The sequence below is a fragment of the Perognathus longimembris genome, chromosome 16 (genome assembly GCF_023159225.1).
Source record: "Perognathus longimembris pacificus isolate PPM17 chromosome 16, ASM2315922v1, whole genome shotgun sequence".
NCBI classification, from domain to species: domain Eukaryota; kingdom Metazoa; phylum Chordata; class Mammalia; order Rodentia; family Heteromyidae; genus Perognathus; species Perognathus longimembris.
The window spans coordinates 20,881,855-20,898,847 of record NC_063176.1 but is presented as its reverse complement, the minus strand read 5'-3'; the positions used below and the strand labels follow the sequence as shown (position 1 = coordinate 20,898,847).

Sequence of the window (16,993 nt, the reverse complement as noted above, 5' to 3'; positions counted from 1 at the left end):
TCTAGTTTTATTCCCAGTCTTGCTTACTACATGAGAATACTAAAACAGATTTGGAGTAGAGGTAGGCATTGTCTTGTGTTGAGACAGACCACAGGGTAAACCCAAAGCATCTTGAAAAGTAGAAGCTGTTCCCACTTAGCAGCTCAAAATTCAAATTGAGTTCAGGAACTCAATTTGCAGGCGTGGGCTACATTTTTAAAATAAGTCTATACACAGGAGGCATGTGCACAGTAGTTAGAAAAGAAATACAGAAAGAAATACAGATGTGCTAGAAGAAAAGTATAACAGGAAATGACTGAAGTGCCAGGGTCAAATGCCCTTCAATGGCAACACAACTGGTTTCCAATTGTGTTGTCTTTGTTAGAAAGGTGGCTCCTAGGGAATGGGGCTGTGTGCTCAAAAACTAGTAGTTCAGATAGTAAGGTTTACCCTCCTTTCATGCATCTGTATCTAGCTTCTGCAGAGGCTCCTTCTTGGTATGTGCCAAGCATGCTGCTCAAAGCCTGCAGCTTTGGATTGCATGGCGTGCTTAAACACATCACCTCCTCAATTAGTCTACTCACTAACATTGCCTGGTGGTGTTGATGCTTGTCTCTAACCAGGGCTTCTACCCAGCATAAATACATAAATTACAACTGCATGCAGAGTCCAAATACATGGTACAAGAGAGAGAGTAATGACTTGTATAGCTAATACAGGATTTAAACCAGGCTTACTTGGGCATTAAAACAAGAGGCTAGTCATGATGATGACAGGCTTAAATCACATCTTCTAGGCATTAGATACAGGATGCTGTAAGAGGGGTGTGTGTGTGTGTGTATATATATATATATATATATAAAGAGAGAGACAGAGAGACAGACAGAGAGAGAGAGAAAGTACGTTTTCTAATACTTAAAGGGAAAAACCCCCCACAATTTAGGCATAAGTAAGCTTTCCATAAAGGACCAGTAAGTGGCTATTTGTGACTTTTGAAGATATAGCAAGCCTAGTTCACAACTATAACACTGTGGTTGTCGCAGAAAAAGCTATAAGAAAAATATCTAATACATTGTGAGTATGATCCTGTTCTAATAACACTTTATGGACATTGAGAATTGAATTTCATATAATTTCATCTATCATGAAATATAATTATTTCAAGTTTCTCAACCTGTTATCTTGCAGGGCAAAGCAAACAGCACCAACTGAAGTGGTAGATTCCAAGGAAAGGCAGTACAAGGAGAAAAGAGGCAGAATTACAAAGTTGTGCTAAGCACATTCTTGAATGTTCTACAAGATGTTTTGCCAGCTTACAATTTTTTCTGGCTAGGGAGCAACAGATCCTCCAAGGGCTCACCAAGACCCTCCGTAGAGTTAAACCTAGCCGCAGACCTATACTGCTAATCCCTAGCCCATACCCAAGACCACCCTGATAGCCCTGGAATTATTCACACTTTCCAACCCTGATTTTTTTTTAATTTTATCTACCTAGTTTATCCTTTCCTTTCCTTCAAAGCCTCCCCATAGACCACAGACCAGCCTTTCCACTCCTTCCTGCTGTGTCTCCTTACCCCTACTCTTCTTTCCTGTGGCCCTGCATGCCATGCCACGCCCCCTTTTCTTGAGAAATGTTAATATAAACTGAGGGCAAGAAAGGGAAACTGCAAGTAGATGAGGAATAAAAACTGGCGGGTGTAACATGTGGCCCATCATAATGCTTTTTGATCCCATACGCTTCTGCTTAAATGTTCCTTCATCCTGTAATAGTCAGGCCCCCTTAAACACTTGTTCCCATAATTCCCTATGTGCAGAACACTCAACCAATGAAAAGAGCCAGGGCAGCGCTTGCACAAGCCATCAAGCAGTCAGTGCAAGAGGAGGAGGGAAGGAGATGTGGGAGGAGCCCTTGCTGTAATAACTGCCCTCTGAGAGGGCTCCTCCCTGGGCCCCTCTCCCAATTCAGGCTCTTGCTACTTTCCTCTCAGAGATTTCTTTTTTCTAACTTTCAAATAAACTTCATCTGTTAACCTTAAACATTTTCCTGCCTGTTTTGAATGGGCAGAGAAAAGGAATCTGTCCCCTCAAGGATCATAGCTTTCTTGTGGAATTATACAGTAACCTCATCAATTAAAATCTCTAAGAACGGAAGAGACAGGTATGTCTATACTTTATGGTATCGTTACAGGTCCAAAAGTTTCAGTATCACCTGGGCCTCATTCCACATCTATAGTTTAAAACTCGATAAGTAAATAAAATGCCTAGGCAAGGGACAAGAATACTGAAGTTTGAGATGCCCTGGAGGTTTAAAGTCTGGATTCTGGAAGTAGAAGGTTCAAACCCTTGTGTCTCTCATTAGTTTATGTGGCCATGAACGACTTATCGTGTGTGTGTGTGTGTGTGTGTGTGTGTGTGTGTGTATGAGTGTGTGCACGCACACACATACACATTTATCCAAAAACTATGGATGATGACCACATTATCTGTGATTAAATATTTAGAAAGTACCTGGAGCTTATTATTCATTAAGTGTTTGATGTGATTCAGTTTTAGAAAATAAGCATTCCTGCACATTCTCTTAAAAGCCACTTTCTCACATGAGGTGGCCTCTGAGCCAGTCGCAAGAAATGGAACTCTTGTGATTCCATGCCCACCCACCCGCCCAGCAATCCCACCCATAAACACAAAGAAGGACAACACAGCTCCTGGCGGCAGAGGGGAATTGTATTGGTGGTTATAAAAGGACAAGTTGGAGACCCTTGAGGCCTGCTGCGGTGACGTGGAGCACGCACGCATGCTTGGTTCTGGCAACCACAATAGAAGGTTTCCAGATACAGCTCTGTTTTGAACATGGTGTTTTGCGTTTTCATTAGCACAGATTACTACTCTACAGCTTCTCCTAGAGTAAAGATACACAATGGCTGTTTGCAGAGCAACTATAGATCTATTTAGATGTTTAACAAGATGAACGATTTCACAAGTAGATCCATCACTGCCTCCACATCCACATGTGTGACAGTGGTTTCAGTCACTTGCTCAAGGCAAGGAGGTCGCTTTTCCAATTTGCTCTTTGTTTCTAGGTTTCGTCACCAACAGACGCCAAAAAGTAACCATAAAAATTAGTCTGTTAAAGAAAAGGAAATTGTAATTATGGCAGGGTTTTGTTTCATTTTTTTTAAACCTTTAAAGTTGGATCACTTAAATTTACAAAGAAAAAAAAACCCAGGCGTCATGGAAAACTAAGTAACAAAAAAGGACAAAACAAAAATACATCTGTAGAACACAGTGGTCAGTTAGTTGTAAACAGCTCCAGACAGACAAAGAGAGCCAAAGGTCCTTCTAGCTTGGTAAGCAGTCCAACAATGACAAACTCTGCTTTTTTTTTTTGTTCTTCCTAGTGGCTATTTTCCTACCACAGTGTTAAGCTTCATTCTTATATTAAATAACTTATATAGGTAAAAAGGAGTTTGCTAACCAGCAGCCAACTCAAAACTTTGTAGGAAGAGGGAGGAGAGAAATTTACAACACAACACACACTAAAGGAAGTAAAGTCCACGGCTGGCATCAAACCAGTCTTCCCCCTGCCTGGCAATACTGCTAGAGCTGAGGTCTGGGATCTAAACTGAGGGGGTGTTCCCCACCCTCCTCTCCTTTTTTGTCATTTAAATTAACAAAGAAACATGGGCTTCCTAAGAGCTGGTGCTCAGTGGGGTAAGTCCCATTAGCAGCAAATGTTCAACCAAACAAACAATGCACGCACGCACAAAAGAAAACTCCATCCAGGTGCAGAGCTGTGATTCACTTGGAAATTCCAGAGGATGAATCATGTCAGAGCCAGGATCTTTAGAGGAGTCTTTCTCAAGCGTCTTCAGTGAACATTTCAGTCTCACAGAATCTTGAGTCAATCTATCAGCTGTGGGAAATGAGTTTCCCATCTGCTCTGCAGTGGACTTGCTTGCTTTGTTGATGGGAGATCTCCCAGGATGGAGGGGTCTTCATGACCGGTCTTAATATGAGATGCCAGAAAACAAAGGCCAGCCTCTTTGCAGTCTGTACCATGCAGCAGCAACAGCAACAAGCAGCTTCTGTATGTTAAACTCTGCCCAACAGGCTGGATCTATAGAATAAAGAAGACCATGCTTTGGGGTCAGCAGCCACCTGCTTTGTTTAGTACACACGCTGTCTTTTCTAAGTTTTAAATTTCATTTTACATAGATAAAACCAAAAAGGGGGAGAGAGTGGTATATGTATGTGGAGGACTATAGTCCTGTTAAGCCAGGACAAAAGCATTAGGTTCTATGCAAAATATAACCAACGCAAAAAGAGATAGGTAAAGGCGTTCAAACATCAATGGAGGGGGAAAAAGTGCATTCATTCTAAAATAATTTTGATAGAACTACATTATATCTTGTCCTGGGGTTGCTATGAGAATATTTTAAATGCCTAAAGTACAAATACCAGTTTTGTTTGAAAAATGCTAAGAGCAACATTTAAAACAATTTGAGTAAAAAACTCCTGGTCATACTTAAAGTCCCAATTCCCTCTATCAAACCAAAGAAGACAGTTCACTGCTACACACCCCCAACTTACCAACTTTAACTCGGATCTAGTCTCTCTCTCCCCCTTCCCCTTTCTTAATCTCAAGCCAAAAGGATTCAGAAATAAGAACTGATCTTCTGATCTTTTAGACAAGGAAAAACAGGTTTGATTTTTTTTAAATATTTACTTTCTTAGCCACACCGTGTGGTACTTTCACCTCCAATAAAATACTAACATAAAATGAGAAAACTTAAAAAAGCAGTGAATTGAGAATTCCACACCACAAAGATTCGGTTAGCAGAATGTAAGGTTCCAAAAAGTTGGAAAGGTAGCATGGGTCTCCCGTGGAATGCATGGGGCCAGTATTTCTTTTTTTTTTTTTTTCCTAAAACCAATATGTCTTATAGTCTTGCACAACAATGAGAAGCAACGAAACATACCTTAAAGACTTCCACCTGTCTTTTTCTGTGTGATTTTCAGGTCCTTCACTCTCATAAGAAGCCAAGTAGAGAGCTACAATTAACCAAAGAAAAGACTGCATCAGCACTGAGGCCTTCTCCTGGTGCCTATCAACCATCAGCCATCCCCCAATCTACTTGAGCATGACCTCAGCAAAATGGGTAATAAGGTTTCAGTAAGAACACAGAACCCACCTTGCCTCGAACTGACCATCTCAACAAAAAGTTGATGGTTTCTAAAAGACAACTAAGAATTTATTTCTCTGTGTGTGTGTATGTGTGTGTGTGTGTGTGTGTGTGTGTGTGTGTGTGTGTGTGTCCTTGGGCTTAAACTGAGGGCCTGGGGGATGTCCCTGAGCATTCTTCACCCAAGGTTAGGCCTCTACCATTTGAGGTACACCTCCACCTCTGCTTTCAGATGGTTTATTGGAAATAAGAGTCACACAAATTGTTCTCACCCAGGCTGGCTTTAAAATTAAATCCTCAGATTTCATCCTCCTAAGTAGCTTGGATTACACCATTACTTGGTGACCGCTAACAATTTATGAAACAAAAAGATTTATAAACTATACAGCATGAACTGCTGACACTCAGATTCATGTTCTTTACAAAGAAAGAGAGCAGTGTTCCTTTTCTGGCACTTTCAGTTTGTTTTTAGGCCAATTTTTCAGCTTTCCAATAATTTTTGTTCCTTTTTCTGTCAGTTGTGGGCTTGAATTCGGGGCCTGACCACAGTCCCTGTGCTTTTGCTCAAGGCTAGCACTCTACCACTTTGCACCGTAGCTCCACTTCCAGTTTTCTGGTGGTTAATTGGAAACAAGAGTCTCATGTGGACTTTCCTGCCCAGTTGGCTTCACCCCATGATCCTCAGATCTCAGCCTCCTGAATACCTAGGATTAGAGGTGTGAGCCACCAGCTCCCAGCCTTTTCTTCCTTTTTAGAATCAAGAAAATTTAACAAGTAATACGAACTTAGAATTCTCTTCACTCATTATTGTAGACACTATCAAGATACTATAAGGTATTGTTAGTCAAAAGATACCACTGATTCTTACAATATTAGGATATTACAAATAAGTAGGGGAAAAAAAATCCCCAAGTCTTTTATAACTTTTTCCAGTAAATTATTTCTGTATATATCCAATCTTTTTTTTTCTGCTTCCATTTCCCTAATTTTTAACAGATCAAGATTTTCCATTATTTTCGGGAAGCAAAGGACAGCAATTAATTCATTGTTTTGGTTCCTAACCTTCATTACTTTGACTATCAACAACCTACAAAACACCTTTCTCCCACTGAAGCAAATCCAAATAAGAAAAATCACTTTCAAATTCTCTTGCCTAAAGCAGAGTAAGTATTTGCAAAGCTATGTAAACCTGGCAATACATTGCATATGAGTGAATATTAAGTGAAAATATTTTGGGGATAAATCTTAAGGTTTTCTGTGTAATTTAACATTCTAAAGATGGAATAGAACAGAGGAATGATTTCACATGTGAGGAGAAATCAAACATTTGTGTCCTAGTTTTCTAAGTGCAGGATCTGGGTATGCTCAAAAATTCAACTGAATGGCCTCACCATCTTCGCTGAAGACAGGAACTGTAAGCAGGTACTGCAAGATCTTCCGGTCCCTCTCAAATGGGCACTCCACTTGTTTCCATGTCATAAATTCACTCACTTGCTTGGCCAGTTCCCAAAATTTCTGGGAGAGAACATAAGAATTTTAAAGGGAGTCTTCAAAAAGTATGTGTCTAGGTTTTAAACTTCTCAATTATACACTTATTTTTGACGTAACAAAACTGTATCTGCTGGCTAGGTGCACGGTTCCCTCACATTATCCTCTTCCTCCTCCTGCTCCACCCTCCTCCTCACCGTACAGTAACACTGTAGCTACGATATTTTATTTGGTGTTGTTAATTTTTTACAGAAGAAGAAGGAAAGAGAAAGTTGTTTTTTGCCCTTCTGGTTGCCCGGCCTGGCATGCAGTACTATGTCTCTCTGTGTGCTCTAATTGACACACATTTTACTTGATCACACCCACCTCAAAATTGACATGGCCATTTGGAAGGCGGTTGGCACAGCCCTCGTTGAGGAAATAAATATCTTTGATTAGGAGACTGAAGAATGGTATCACAATCTAGAGAAAACAAAAGCTTCAGGTTTGTCTGGGTAAACAAAACATTTAACCTCTCATCAAATGGTAAACAGTACAAGGGATTAATGAACAACTCTAACTGACTTGCACAAAAGACCGCAGAACATTAAGGTACAGTGATCTGTATACAACAGGTTCTTTCTTTTTATCATGTTGCTTAAAATGTGAATGGCATTACTAACCAAAACAAAGCAAGAAAAGGTAGTGTTGGGAAATGTGATAGATCCTTTTCCTACAGATTTTCCTATACTCTCAATGCCACAACCAATAATAAAATCTGAAAATACTTACTATAAAAGGAAAGAAACATAAAAGAATTTTTTATTTTTATTTAGCAACCACTTAGACACAGCACAATCTTAAATACATGACCCACCTTCCTATGAGACTCCATAGCTACATCATTTAGACATCTCCATTTTACTTGGGTTATTTTTGCTTCAGATGATTTTATTTTGACCCCTGAAGGCATTGCTCAATATAATGAGAGAGCTTGGAGCTTTGGGGACTAGTTGTTATATACTGCCTATTAAGTAAACCTGGCCAGTGTACTAGAGAACAAGTCAGCACCTGCTGCTATGGAAAAAAAAATCACCTGAGAAGTACCTGGCACGATAGAATGTGAGCCAGATGGACCAAGTGAAGGGGGAATGTAAATGTTTACATTTAAATGAATGGCTTTCAAAAACAATGAACTTCAATAATGCTTGATTCTTTAGTTCCATGAGGCAGTATTTAACTAATAAACCTAAAGTAAGAATCTTTAAAAAAATACCCTAAATCTCACTGAATTCATAACAAGCAGACAAAAAGGCTCAGTATGGTCATTTCGACTTCCTCTCAAATGCAAAAAAAAATTTTTTTTTACACATTCTAAATATTCTACAGTGTAAGTAAAATGCTTAACCAAGATTGTTTTGGAAATAGTGAGACCAAAGGAGAATATTCTTAGGGGAGGAACATAAAGGCACAAGGCCTATGTACATTCCATCATACAAAATAACAGTTATCAAAATAAACTCCAGGAAATTAAAACAAGAGGTTTTTTTCTTTGTTGTTGTTTTCATTTTCTTTTCTTTTTTTGTCTTGTTTGCCCATTTAAGGGAAGGGACAGATGCAGAGGGACAAAAGGTGAACAAATGCAGCAGTGGCACTCATAGACACTGTGTAAAAATGAATATACAATTCCTGGGTGGGCACATGAAAGAAAAATTAGGAAAGAGCAAGGAAAGGGGTAACACTGTCTAAAACAAAATGTACTCATTACCTGATTTATGTAACTGTAAGCCTTCTCTATATCACCTTTATAATAACAATTTTTAAAAGAATAAAATAGAAAAAATATATAAAAATAAAGCTTTGATTATTTTTGCCTCACTGATGTCTGAAAATAACCAAATTGGATTTTCACTAGCCCTCGCGAATATACTTTTTTCTTTTTTTTATCTTTAAGTATTCTACAATGGTGGGACCATTCACTAAATCAGTTTACAAGTACAGTGCATTAATCACTAGCTCTTTTCTGTGAAACATCTAAATGTAAATTAGTAAAGATCCATCTAACCTCTCCTAATGTTTCTGCCTATTGCTCTACTGTGTTAGAACTAAAAGTACACCTGAACCTTGTTGCCTCATTGAAAGAATACTTACAGCTGAGAGGCAACAAGATTTGGACTCTGTCAGACATAAATTTTAAGTCTGGCTCCAGCTCCACAACATGTTTTATCTTATATGTAAACATTAGCTCTAATTTATAAATATACATGTATGTAAACACGTATAGGGTCATAAGCATATATACATAAGGGTATTAACTAAAGAATGGTGTGTGCAGGGGAGAATTCCAATGACATAACCCTTTTGAACACTCTACACTCTAACAAGATGAATGCCAGGAAGGTAGAATTTGAGGGATTAGGAAAGACAATAGTAAGGTCAACGGGCGAAGATAGACAAAAAAAGAGGAAGGGTGGGAGAATGTATTCATAATATTCAATATATGCATACATATATATGTGTGTGCATATGTACATGTATTGCACTAGGACAATTGAGGGATGGGTAGGGTTGGAAGAAATGGAGAGAACGATGAAAGGAGTAACAATGATCAAGAGCTGACATGTAGAATGATCATAAGCTGACATGTAGAACTGAAATTACTTTGTGCAACTACTTAAAGAGTAATAGTAAAGAGAAGCGAGTAAGAAAAAAATCTAGCTTCATAATTTGTTCTTGGTAAAAAGCAGGGGTTGGCAGACTGTAACCTTTTACATAGGGCCTATGAGTCACACTTCTTATATTTTTAAGTGGCTGGGTGGGGGGAATTGAAAAGAATGATACCTGAGAATGCATGAAAAATATTATAAGAAATTCAAATTACAGTGACAACTGAACTTTGCTAGAACACAATGTCATTCATCTACCTATTACCTATGTCTGCTTTCATGCTGTTATCTAAATTGACAATGTACTTAAGACAAAAGGAAAGAAACATCATTTTAGATAACTTCAGGAAAATGAGAATAAAATTATCATCAAGATATAATATTTGTATACTAGAACAGCTTTTAAGCAAGAACCTTTTATTATTTGGTGCTGGGGTATGAAATTCATGGAGTATTGTCCATTCACTGACTCATATAGATGTATTTAAACTTTTTCAAAGATCATGTCATGCGCTTCTATCTAGGTGAATTATTAACCTTGGGTGGCAGAACTGTTCCTTCTGTGACTTTTGGTTTCAAGGGTGCCCACAAGACTTTCTTTTGATTATCTGAATCTTCTATGGAAAGGGAAACATAACTCATCTCAATTGAAAGCTTCACTGTTTTGTGCCTGATGCCTACAGACACCAAGAAAGAAATCTTACAGGCTATTTCAGCTTCTCCTTGACTCATGGATAATTCCCATCAGATCTGAAGTCCATATACAAATTTAACATAGCAAGAACCAGTAGAATACAGGGACTTCAAATGTCCATGCACGCTAAATGGATACACAGGAGCAGGAGAGAGTAAATATGTTGCTTCTACAAGGTCTTAACGATGATGTTATGAGTGGGAGAACTTCTCAAATAATGATGTTTTCCATTTCTCTTTTAAAATATTCTTAGCTCAGAGAGTCAGCAATTGTACTTTATAGATATTATCAGTTCCACACCTAGCAGGGAATACTAATGAGCAGGAGTACGTTGACAGGAACACAAACAGAATGGCAAAAGAATGAACATTAGGAAATTGTATGAGGAATGACTGAAAGCCTGGAGATACAAGTACTCACAGATAAAAAGGAACTACTCAGAAAGAACTTCAGAGATCCAATGTAGAAAATAAATTTGATTTGCCCTTTAACAGGGACCAGGAAATATCTTACTTTCACCACATAAATTTGAGATTTGAAAGACCAAAGATGCTTTTTTTTCTCATTATGCTTTCAGGAAAATCATAAAATAAGGACTTTCTTTGGAATAAAGAAAAAAAGAATAAAAAAAGTAAAAGGAATCCCAGTATTCTTGAGTAAAAGATGCATTTGGCTAGAAATGCTTTCATTCTTATTGTCTTGGGAGCTATTGTGAAAAAGAAACAGCACATTTCTTTGAATGGATGTGGTTTCACTTGTTTCATTGAACTACAGGGTACAATTCGTAAACTGGCATGAGATTGGTTTAAAGAAGTAAATGAAAGCAGAAAGAATTTATTATATATTCTATAAATTTAGGCCTTTTTTGTTCTGGAAAAAGCTACTGGAGTCCCACAAGTAAGATCTTTTAGAGAGGCTAGAAGGCTAGACAGCAGAACTACTGTCGCCTATGGAACAGCATCCTGAGATGTGAGCCCACGGCATCTATACTGAGGCAAAGCCACAACTGCTCACTGGAGTCCATGCAAAGCTACAGTGCCTTGCAAGTAACACTGGGAGAGGGGATATGGTTGTGTGCCCTTTCACTTCAGTGGGGGAATCTTCCCATCCTCCCATCCATGAGCTGATTTTCTGAAGGAAAAAAAAAACCCAAAACCCCTCAAATTAGGCCTTTTCCCCATGGAGTCAAAGGAATACTGGAATTTTGACAAGCACAATTTACACAACCTAAGAAACTTTCCAGTTAGTGTACGTTTCTTCATTTAAAAATAAAAGCTCACATGTATACAATACATCAGATGTGGTTGAGATCCAATTTATCTTCAGAAGGGAGGCTTTGTGGTTTTTTTGGTTTTTGTTTTTCTCATTTTTGATCATGAAAGATGGAAGGTTTTAGGAGGAAGTGACTTAGATATCATGACATATTTTGTCCCCTCATTTGCTTTATTTGATGAATATGTAGCTGAAGTTAAAAGACAGACAGAAAGCAAAGAGAGGACTACTTCCATCAAGCAACCTCCATTAGCCATTTATCATAACAGGTATAAATGTCCCAAGTAACATGAGAGTCAAATGTCGAGAAAACTTATCCTTCCTCTATAAGGAAATATGGAAGAGAAATGTGACGAGAGAAGACCCTAAGCCAAGCATAGGTGGAATCAGGAGAGTACTAACTTATTTAAAAGTAGGTTAGAGGGCTGGGGATATGGCCTAGTGGCAAAAGTGCTTGCCTCGTATACATGAGGCCCTGGGTTCAATTCCCCAGCACCACATATACAGAAAATGGCCAGAAGTGGCGCTGTGGCTCAAGTGGCAGAGTGCTAGCCTTGAGCAAAGAGAAGCCAGGGACAGTGCTCAGGCCCTGAGTCCACGCCCCAGGATTGGCCAAAAAAAAAAAAAAAAGTAGGTTAGAGAAGGAGAGGATCATTAATTTCTCAGATATCACCCCTCTATTTTTTCTGCCACCCACATATCTAATTAGTAACAGCAGGCCTAATGCTACAGCAAGTAATTTACTTTCTGAAAATAAATGACTTAACAGTAAGAGGTAAGCTAATTCTTTAAAGAGAAAAGGTTACATTAAGTCAGCTACCTTGTGCAGTGCTTAAATGTCTTTTTTTTCCTATTAAACCAAATTATTCCCTAATTCTCTTAGTCATCTTACCATTGATTTAATTTATTGCTTGGTATACAACTTAGGGGCACTGCAGAATAAGTATTTCAGCAATATAACAAAAACAGTTATATATATATATATATATATATATATATATATATATATCTGTGCCAAGTTATATATCAAGTCACCTTTATTTTTCCTACAATTCAATTTTCCTTTAGGATTTCTCTTCCCTACGGGCAGGTGATGAGATTTCTACAGTATATATCTCTCTTAGATCTGCACAGGTAAAAGCAATGCTACCATGAATAGCATACTATTTTAAGTGCATACCTTCTCTCTGCTACTATGAGCAGTTAAAGACCTTTGTGCTGCCCCACGAAGAGCTGTTCGATAATTATAGAAATTGCTTGAAGGGTCCATCTGATGCTGTAAAGAGAAAATAGCATTAGCCATCTACTTCTTATCTGTAGGAGTTCACAAGATCACATTTAACTGGACAGTAGAAACCTAAAATAAACTAGAGAACTCATTAGGAATATGATTTATCTCTCTTATACACAAATGTGCAAATGTGACTCATTACAACACAAATGTTTTCTTTGTGTTTCAACGCAAACCTGACATCAGCTTTGGTAATATTACAACTAGACCAAATCTATTTAGGCTAGTTATTAAGAGCAGAACTAACACGAGTAGAATAGAGTCAAATCTGAGCATTAGGAAAACATTCCTCATGTGAAGGCCAATGGGCCAGGTGACAGCCAGCCAGGCGTATGACCCAGCACTTTATAGTGAACTTGTCCTCTATATCTGACCACAAACCATTCACAAATAATTAAAGCATATCATTTTGCAAGAAGGAAACAAAATTTATTGGATAATTTTAATTAAGCAGCATAGATCTAATGGTAAGTAAGCCCCAGTTTCAGGGAAAACTCAGGAAAGAGTAATTACTCTTTCCAAAGATTTTCAGACTGTAAGCCATCCACACACCAGGGTAACATGGAGGTAAACAGGATCCAAGCACACATGTTCTTGTGCACAATTCTAACTATCCTCAGAATTTTATATTCCCATAGCTTTTCATAGGTCAGCTAAACTTGCTGAAAGAATGGGGAATGCATACTCCATTGGGATAAGGAACTCGATCTACCCTGGGCCACTGACAAGTAGTAGATCAACTAGGAAATAACGCTCTTCACTGTTCAGGGCCTTGGTTCTATTGCAGAGTACAACGCGATGCAACTGAAATATGTGCATTTCACCATTACTCCAAAATGTACAGCTCTACATTTAAAAAGACTTCCTGAATTCAAATTCCTTTCCCTTCCTCTAAGGTCTGTAAGACTCTTTCTTACCTCAAGAACGTCAAACTTTGCAGTCTTCACTTTGGCCCAGGTTTTTTTTAGTCGAGACACTGGGCTCATATTCATGCCAGCTTCCAATTTTAAATGCATAGAGGGAGAAGAAAATTGACATCGAGATTAAAAAAGAGCAATTCTAACTTATACTCCTGAGAGACCTATTCTTAAGTTACTGAGACCCACAACTTACTCATAAATAACAAACTCCAATTTCACAACTTTTTCCTGCACATTTTCCCTCAGCTGAGAAACAGTGTCATAACTACCAGTTACTCTGAGCAGTGGTGAGCACATTTTCTTGATAAAGAGAAAAGGAGTAAACAGTTTAGACTGTTCAGGCCATACAATTTATGTTACCATTATAAACAGTCATGTTACCATATTCCAGTGCAAGGGAAGCTACAGACAGCCATGTAAGCAACACGGCCACATCCTGATTAAACTTTACTAGGGACACTGCAATCTGAATTTATAACATGTTCACATTTTAGAAATATTGTGCTTTTCATTGTTTTCACTTACCTAAGAATGTAAGAAGTAATGTTAGTTCCCTGCCCCAAAAGAAGTCAGTGGGGGGTGAGACTAAGTCACAGATTGAGTCTTCTGACCCTTGACCTGGATCTCCATAGGTCACCCATGCTTGTATGTCATATCTCACATATCCACAGGACAATCCTAGGAGAAAAGGCTGACTCTAGGGCTAAGGAATTTCTGTCAGCCTCATCCAGCTAACCAGGTACAGAGACGGGAAGCTGGTTGGTATGGATAATCCACAATCTTCCTAGCATGCCTCCTCTGAATGATGACTACATATGACAGCTACTTGCAGTGGGAAAGGAACCCACACAGGCCTAAAGAAATCCGTGTGTGTAAGCCATGCCACCACTACTGATAGTTTAAGATCAAAAAGAGGAAGATTTCCAACTGAGGTAAAATATACACATAGAAAAATACTCTGATCTTAAATGTACAATCAAATGAATTTGGAAAACATATATATTTATGTATTTTCACATTAATCAAGATACAGTAGAATACATCATCCCAGAAAGCTCCCATGGATACTTCCTGTCAGTCTCCTCCCCTAACTCCAGAAATCAGGACAGGGGTTGCCTATAACCAATATTTGCTTTTTTCCATATGATTTAGTCATATATTTCTAAAAGACTTGATGTACCAATATCTGTTAAAAATTCTTTATTTGTCATCGCCAGGAGCGCTGGTGGCTTATGCCTATAATCCTAGATACTCAGTGAGGATTGCTAGCCTGTACAGCAAAGTCAATGAGACTCTTATCTCCAATTAACCACCAGAAACCAGGAAGTGGTACTGTGGCTCAAGTGGTAGAGTGACAGCCTTGAGCTGAAGAGCTCAGGGACAGAGCCCAGGCACAGAGTTCAAGCCCCACAACCAACAAATAAAATACAATAAAATTCTTTATTTAGACAAATTCCTCCCTTATAAATGTGTGTACGTGTGTTTGTAGACTAAGAATCTCATATCTTCTAGGCAAGTGATTACCACTGAGCTACATTTCCAGCCTCTACTTAGAAGCTTTCACAGATGAATTTAAAATACTACATAAATTATGCAAATTTATTAAAGTTTAAATATACATGCACCAATTTGGCTATTTAAAGCATTCTGAATATTTTAAAATAATTCAGTCCACCCATCTAAAAATGTAAGAATTACTCTTAAGGTTGGTGTCCCAAAAGAAACCAGTAAAATAGATGATGGTTCATGAATAAAACTGTACTATTTACATACTTTTGGTGGATACATTTCATAGGCCCCGAAAAAATAAAGGACATATTTCCTTCAGAAAATACTCACAGATTATTGCCATCAAGGAATTAAAGTTGCCAATATTGAAACACTCTCGAGCAACATCAATGAAATACTCTATCATTCTTGCTCGGTGTTTCTTCTTCACAGGCTATATGGAAAGACAGTGAAAAGCAGTTATCCAGTGTGAACACCCACAGGATATAAAGTAAGCATGAAGACAAATATGACATCGAGCAGGCAGACAAAACTGATTTCCTCACCATGCAGATTTCTGTAGCAACCAAGTAGCTTAGGCGATTGAACCATTCCACATAAGCTTCTAAGTTTCGTGTTTTCTTCCGCTCAGTGTAGCAGCTCTATAGAAAAGCAGTGAACATGAGTTAGAGGAAAAAGTGAATGTATTAGGATCTCATTGTAAGAGATATTCAATATTCATTCTCAGTTTATGGGTGAGAAAGGATTTCTCCTGTGTGTGTGTGTGTGTGTGTGTGTGTGTGTGTGTGTGTGTGTGTGCGTGTGTCTATCTATGTGTCTGAGAGAGACAGACAGACCGACAGAGACAGAGAGGGAGTCGGAGACAGAGACAGAGAGACAGAGAAATGAACATCAATCTAACATTCTTGATTATCCTTATAGAAACACAAAATCTCTCAGAATGATCCAGGGAATATAAACTTGGATGTATCTGTAAACATACCTTCCCCTACCTCCCCAAGAAACAAAGATACTCTGGCTAGAATCTGTCCTCAGAAATACAATTCATAGGAACAATTTTGGCTGCCTTAAAATCATGAACTCACCAATAGGTTACAAGTCTTAATTGCTATCAATACAGCCAGGGGAGGCAAAGTGTGCAGAGAACTGGAAAACTTTATCCTCAAATTAAGTTGTAGGACAAAATTTTGAAGCATCATGTACCAAGAAACAAAATATCCTCCAAAGAAAACAAATGGAAGTCTACCCTATTTCGGTTATTATTAGTAGGGTGAGTGACATACTGTTTAAAAGCAAAAGAAGTTAAATCTCATCTTAACGTGGTTCACTATCACCTCTTTCCTTCCTTCTAAAAGACACACACAAAAATGCTCACTAGCTTTCTATAGCAAAACACATTCTTCATTTCCTGTACTTAGAGAAGCCATTCTAAGTCCGGAAACAGCTGTTGCCCATGCTCCTGAAAGGACTTTCATTAGTGGATGATAAAGCCTCTCCTAAACAGTTTGGAACCCTTCTGGAGGTAACTGTGGAAACAATTCCTATGTCTGTAGACTGGTTTGACGATACCTTTCCAGTATTATTTTCCTTACATGTAGGTTTCACAAGTGAGCCTATGATGAGGGTTTTGTCTTTAAAAAGAAGCAAAGCAGTGAAGAACCTCGCTTGGTGAACTGGCTGTACTTCCTGTCTTTCCTGTCCCTGCTGCTGTTGAATCATATGCTGAGCATTCCTTTCTATTTTCTTTCTGGCTTAATCTGCTAAAACAATTATGCTTTTATCTTCCACCCTCATCAGCACAGATGCAAGCATCTACTTGCTGTAAGAGCTTATTAACTTTCCCAATAAGGAGGAAGAGAAGCTAAAAGCCAGCGATAGGTTAGCTAAAAATTGGTGATATTATAGACAGAGACCAAAGCTCTAGAAAACAGTCATGAGTCACATGTAGCTAATGAAAAAAAAGCAATATTTTCATTTTCAACCCTACATGAGAATAGTTTTAATTCCTATTC

At 38.3% G+C, this 16,993-nt stretch overlaps 1 protein-coding gene across 4 annotated transcripts in view; it reads right to left on the bottom strand.

Annotated features, from left to right (window-relative positions):
- Nucleotides 1-3,275: 3,275 nt before the first annotated feature.
- Nucleotides 3,276-16,993, bottom strand: part of Rasgef1b (RasGEF domain family member 1B) — a 35,558-nt gene continuing 21,840 nt past the window's right edge. For 3 of the 4 annotated variants that reach the window (XM_048364191.1, XM_048364190.1, XM_048364192.1), the window contains exons 7-14: nt 15,527-15,622; nt 15,312-15,414; nt 13,470-13,549; nt 12,442-12,537; nt 7,017-7,112; nt 6,554-6,677; nt 4,959-5,031; nt 3,276-4,096 (exon numbers count right to left, since the gene is read on the bottom strand). In XM_048364191.1, coding sequence (XP_048220148.1) covers nt 4,072-4,096; nt 4,959-5,031; nt 6,554-6,677; nt 7,017-7,112; nt 12,442-12,537; nt 13,470-13,549; nt 15,312-15,414; nt 15,527-15,622 — 693 coding nt within the window. In that variant the 3' untranslated portion in view covers nt 3,276-4,071. Of the gene's footprint in view, nt 4,097-4,958; nt 5,032-5,938; nt 6,418-6,451; nt 6,678-7,016; nt 7,113-12,441; nt 12,538-13,469; nt 13,550-15,311; nt 15,415-15,526; nt 15,623-16,993 lie in introns of those variants that run through there. The other variant, XR_007213538.1, reaches the window with a different exon arrangement.